The sequence below is a fragment of the Pangasianodon hypophthalmus genome, chromosome 24 (assembly GCF_027358585.1).
Source record: "Pangasianodon hypophthalmus isolate fPanHyp1 chromosome 24, fPanHyp1.pri, whole genome shotgun sequence".
Classification (NCBI taxonomy): Eukaryota; Metazoa; Chordata; class Actinopteri; order Siluriformes; family Pangasiidae; genus Pangasianodon; species Pangasianodon hypophthalmus.
Genome location: NC_069733.1, coordinates 18,252,510 through 18,258,509, shown reverse-complemented (window position 1 = coordinate 18,258,509; position 6,000 = coordinate 18,252,510). Strand labels below are relative to the sequence as shown.

At 38.9% G+C, this 6,000-nt stretch overlaps 1 protein-coding gene across 2 annotated transcripts in view; it reads right to left on the bottom strand.

Annotated features, from left to right (window-relative positions):
- Positions 1 to 6,000, bottom strand: part of mxd1 (MAX dimerization protein 1) — a 44,719-nt gene that overhangs the window by 19,320 nt on the left and 19,399 nt on the right. For both annotated transcript variants that reach the window (XM_034299206.2, XM_034299205.2), the window contains exon 3: positions 3,447 to 3,476. In XM_034299206.2, coding sequence (XP_034155097.1) covers positions 3,447 to 3,476 — 30 coding nt within the window. The remainder of the gene's footprint in view (positions 1 to 3,446; positions 3,477 to 6,000) is intronic.

Sequence of the window (6,000 nt, the reverse complement as noted above, 5' to 3'; positions counted from 1 at the left end):
GACAGGGGAAGGTCGGTGAAGAACACTGGATTGTGGAGGGATTCTCTACTCGGAGTTCTCGGGATTGAGATGTTACATTATTCGACTTCGACACAGCGCTGCAGTAACCGAACACACACACACACACACACACACACACACACACACACACCATTGTTCATGTTTCACACGGCACTAGAACAGCCTGCTCTTCACTCACCACTTCACTCACACACTGAAGTATATTTAACTCTTATTAGTATATTTAAGCTGATATCAGTGACACAGCTGTTTTAACCCTGAGTTCTGGATACTGATTCGTTCTAATACGTTATCGTTTCTATAGTAACAGCTCATTCACGGGGACGTGTATGGCGGACGCTCCACATTAGCCGATTAAAAATGTGGGCGATCGTTGATGTGGTGATGTTTTCTGTAAGGAGACGTTGATGTAACGTTTATGGAAGGAGTCTCCAGTGTCAGTGCTTTGTAACAGTCGGAGGTAAAGCTGTAACTTTGTTTTCTGACAGCTTCAGGATGGAGGATTTTACGCTCCTCCTTTAACATGACAAGCTGCATTTTTTTTTTGTCTAATTAACTTCGAGAAAGAGAAAAAAAAAGAGGCAGGTGAGGGAACGACTGTTTATAGCTGCTATAACGTAAGTGAGAACAGGAATTAACGTTCCACAACATTCACTGTAAGCGATGTTCGCCTTAATTTTTTTCTTGTGAGCAAAACCTGATTGTATTGGACAGACGCTTCGGAGCAGAAATACCCCATGAGCCACACAGATTGCAGTTCCTCTGCGCCTACCGGGTTAGCATTAGCCGGCTAGTGTGGGAAGAAGATCACAGCTAATGTAGCTAGCCAGTGTTGTTTTTGGTTGGGACTGACTTTAGGTAGTGACTAAGCTGCTCATCACATGTAGCTGCTCTGAACTGCACTTCAATCCTCTGTCAGTTATTGGAACTTTTTTTTTTAATACACATTTTTGTGTTGGCCTTGTTCTGCGCTGATTATATTTTTTCTGCAAGGGAGCATCATCAGAAGAACTGCATAGCTTAGATCATAAAATTTGATGATTTTTAGACAGAATTTCTGCTTGGATTTGAAGCCTAATTATACGTATATTTATGTATAGCCTAATTCTGCTTATAGTTAATATTGAAAAGTGATAAAACACGATATAGCGTCATCACATACAGTGATAATGTGATGAGGTGCAATAAAACACTTTTATTTCTAAACTGACTCAATAATTACGATAATTTTATTAAGAAAAATAGATCGGATTATCATCGCACCCCTGGCTTTACTCTGTAAACCCGCCCTGGGTTTGAGTCAGACATGGCGTCCTGCTGATCACAAGGCTGTGAGTTTAAAACTGCTTCCGATAAAAACATCTGCTGAATGGAAAAATGTAAATAGAAACTGACCAGTATATCAACTTACTATGAATGCAAGATGTTAAAGACAGCAGGAGTCGCACCTTTGCTGTCATACCACATTAAAAAAAAAAAAAAAAAAAAAAAAAATTATTTTGACCTACTTACTGCTGTGTACCAAAGTGTTTAGTGGTTAGCCTTTTTGCTGGCCTTGCCTTCCACTTCGAGTCAATGCAGGACAAAACACAGATCTTTAAATGTGAACAGGGAAGCAGTGCGGTGACGCTGTGGGACCCTGCGGTGTTGAATGTCTGCAGAGGGAGGAGTAGCTGAGCCCGTCTGAGACCCGAGACCCGACGGCGTTAAGGGATTCAAAAGAGTTTCAGACGGCCTGCTTGCGCTCGCACCGCTGAGCTCGGCTAAAATGCATTATTCAAAGCCGTCTGCAAGCTGAGCTGGATTTGTGTGCATGCAGGCATGTGTGTGTGTGTGTGTGTGTGAGTGAGTGACCCAGCTTAGCTCAAAGAACCACAAAACATTAGAAGGTCGCCTCAAATGAGTAAGAACTGGTGTGAGAACAGGAACTAACATATCTCGCAGGATGTTCCACAACAATAAATGTAACGATAAATAGATTAAAAAAAAAGTATGATGTGTCATTTTTTAATAAATAAAAAATTGTAATCGTAAATAGACAGAACAAGTGAAACGGCGACATCTGAATGGCATTACTGAACATTTCAGCACCAGGATTATTCTTATTCCTGATATTTTTGAAGGTGTAGATAACGAAGTAGGCAATTTAACGATGCAACAGATTTTTAAAAAAATTCTTACTAGTACAAATAAACTGGAAAATATAAAGATACATGATAAAAATAAAATAATAGTTTAAGCTTAAAGGTCTCAGCACAAGTGTACTACGTGGCTGTTTGGAAAACTGTGTTACGGGCCAGAATGCTTGTTTTGGTTTACATGTGCCTCTTTCTACAGACACTCCTCAGTGTCCTTTCACTCCACCCCCATGTCAGGCTGTTCAGAAAGAAAAAAACATGACTGAAACCGGTAAGCGCCCAGCGCAGCCAGATAATTAAGCTGTGAGCAAAAAAAACAGCGCTCTGCTTTGATGAAACTTAATGACAAGAAAAGCAGAAAAACCAGAACAAACCCTGCCAGTGCTTTTCCAAGAACTGGAGAAGGGGACGAAGCTGAATGCAGAATGAGAAATGTCGCTCCTGGACAGGTGTGTAAACACAGGTAAACAGCTTTACATAACCAATCATGTAGGTACGTTTTAATCACATAGAGAGCCAGTTAAGGAAATGCCTCGAATGAACCACCTGCATAGAAATGTAAGTAGTCCTAGCTAACTCCTGTACAACTTACAATGCTAGTAATGCTAACACCGAGACTTAAAAGACTCAAAAACTCATTAAAAAGGAAAACAAGATAGAAAGGCACTCTTGACCACTCGTAAACTCTCTCGTAAACCTGCCGAGTTTTGCATGTTTATAGTGTTATAAATCAGGCTGAACGTCCAAGTGCGCTTGAAAGTGATGTCATGACCATAATAATACATGCTCTAGTTAGCATGCTAATGCAGCATTCGACTAAAGGTCATCACTCGACTAGACCAAAAAATAAAAAATAAAAATAAAAAAACCAAAAAAAAACAACAAAATGCCCCCATCAACTCAGAATTCCTACTCAGGAACTCAATCCAGAGTTCAGCAAGTGAGGTCCAATCAAAATGGCGGCTCACAGCATCAGCAACACTTCTTACCTTTAATGCTTTAGATCAATCAACCTACAGACATATTCACTTGTTAAATCTATAACATTGACTCTACAGGTCAATGTTTTGAGGAAAATATCCACCACTCTAGGAGCTACCACAGGTTCTGTGGGCGGGGCTCTGTGTACATGGGCGGGGAAAGTGGGTGGGGTCAAAGAGTAAAATAATCATGCAAATGTTGTTGAGTTTTGTGAACTTAACTGCTAGATACCTAAATGTTAACTAATTCTGACTAATGGTTCTTTAACTGAGGGACACGGACAGCGGCGAAGTGAAGTGGGCGTACCTGTTCTTCTCCATCTCGTTATGCGTAGACCTGCAGAAAGAGAGAGAGAGAGAGAGAGAGAGAGAGAGAGAGAGAGATAGAGAGAGAGAGAATGGTTAAAATCACAGTGCCTGTGCATTACAATTACGAAAAGGCACTGCGGAAGTGCCCTAATGTGCTCACGGCTGATTTGAAGTGTGCAGTGCGGAGGTGGATGATGTGGATGATGATGATGATGATGATGATGTGTGCGCGTGTGTGTGTGTGTGTGTGTGTGTGTGTGAGAGAGAAGAAGAAAGTGTGTGTGAGTGTGTGGGAGAACAAAAAAGGGGCTGCTAGTGCCAAAACCAGCTACGTAGCATGAAAATCCTCTACACAATACGTTATATAATGACGGGATTATCGCTGAATGTCAGTTTTAAGTGGCTGTATGAATGGGTCGAGAGTTAAGGATGAATTTGTAGCTATGTCTTTTATTTCTGCTCGCTCTAAGCTAATTGAATGTTGAATGTTTTTCCCTTTCATTCAGCCTGACAAGTATTGTTCTCAAAAAAAGACTTACAGAATTAAACACAAAAGCTTTTTTCCATTTAACTCTTGATTTCCATCCATGTGCTTTGTTTACAATGCCTAAAAGGCAAACAGAAATTTCATTAACTTATGTTCCAATGTACAACGTATCTACAATGACGCGACTGTTAAATTTACAAAATAACGACACCAGATTGAGCAATCGCACACCAGTGTGTTATCTCAGATAACATGACTGTGTATAGTGTGTACACAACATGTCGGAACTGCAGTAATTACATGTTTCTGACTTTGTCTAACTCGTAATTAGTAGTTGCAAATGTGGATATTTTTTGCAAGCGTGTCGCGTGACGTTATGACTCACACCACCCAAAACATGCCCGTGGTTTCTACGGTTAAAGATGAGGATTTAGCTCTCATGTAGTCTCCATCATTTTCTAACAATTTGTGCTGTTACATTAACGCCTTTAATTTAAAAACATCAGGATGTAACTGATAGCTAGAATGTCAGCTAGTGTTTGGATTTATTCCACAGCGCTCTTGAATTCTGGATTGTGATTGGTTAGAAAGTGTTGGTTAATGTTCTACAACCCTAAGAAGAGGTTATGTAACATTTATGGAAGGAGTCTCCAGTGTCAGCGCTTTGTAACAGTCAGAGGTAAAGCTGTAACTAAGTTTTTGGACATCTTCAGGACAGAGGAGTTTACGCTTTTTGCGGTTTCTCGGTAACACGACAAGCTGCGGTTTCTTTGTCTTATTAACTTCAAGAGAATGGCTGTTTATAGCTGCTATAACGTGACGTTTAATTAATATAGTAACATTAAATGTAACTATAAACAGATAAAAAGTATGGCGTGTCATTTTTACTAAATAAAAACTGACAATATACAATTACAATATATTTTTTGTGAATCCATTTACTTCTGTAAAGCTGCTTTGTGACAATGTCCATTGTTAAAAGCGCTACACAAATAAAATTGAATTGAATTGAATAGAAGTAATACTTGTGTAGTAATAGTAATGCCACTCATATTGTAGTAATAGTAGTAATAGTAGTAGTAATAGTAATGTCACTCATATTGCAGTAGTAGTAGTAATAGTAGTGGTAGTAGTAATAGTAATGTCACTCATATTGTAGTAATAGTAGTAATAGTAGTAGTAATAGTAATGTCACTCATATTGCAGTAGTAGTAATAGTAATAGTAGTGGTAGTAGTAATAGTAATGTCACTCATATTGCAGTAGTAATAGTAATAGCAGTGGTAGTAGTAATAGTAATGTCACTCATATTGCAGTAGTAGTAGTAATAGTAGTGGTAGTAGTAATAGTAATGTCACTCATATTGCAGTAGTAATAGTAATAGTAGTGGTAGTAGTAATAGTAATGTCACTCATATTGCAGTAGTAATAGTAATAGTAGTGGTAGTAGTAATAGTAATGTCACTCATATTGCAGTAGTAATAGGAATAGTAGTGGTAGTAGTAATAGTAATGTCACTCATATTGCAGTAGTAATAGTAATAGTAATAGTAGTAGTAGTAAAAGTTCCACCACAAGTGGCACTACTGCATTCCAAGACTAAAAAGTGAAACAAACTTTCCTATAATATCCACCCTAATACTGCTTTCATTCTTTCGTTCCCCTCTCTTATCAAACCATCTCTCCTGCACACTGTTACCATGACAACAATGGCTTCTGCCTTCTGACTGTACTGGCTAATTAGTTAGCTCATCTATCTACATTTATTAACAATAAAAACTGGATTTTCTCAGCACTCTGTCCTCCGTGTTCATTTCTCTCGATCTGTAACCCGATTGGTTGGAAGTTAAAGCGTTTGACGTCTTTGCGTTTTTCTGATAAGTTGAAAAAAAAAAACGAAGAAAAAAAAAAACGAAGTGTCATGTCAGTGGCGCTTTTTAAAAATGGCCCATCTTTTTCTGGTGAATTACGTGTAAACCGTCAGGTGACGACTGGGGAAAAAACACCCAGTGTGAACGTCTTAGTCAAGGGTTCTTCAGATAGTTACACGTTCCTGAAACTCTCTCTG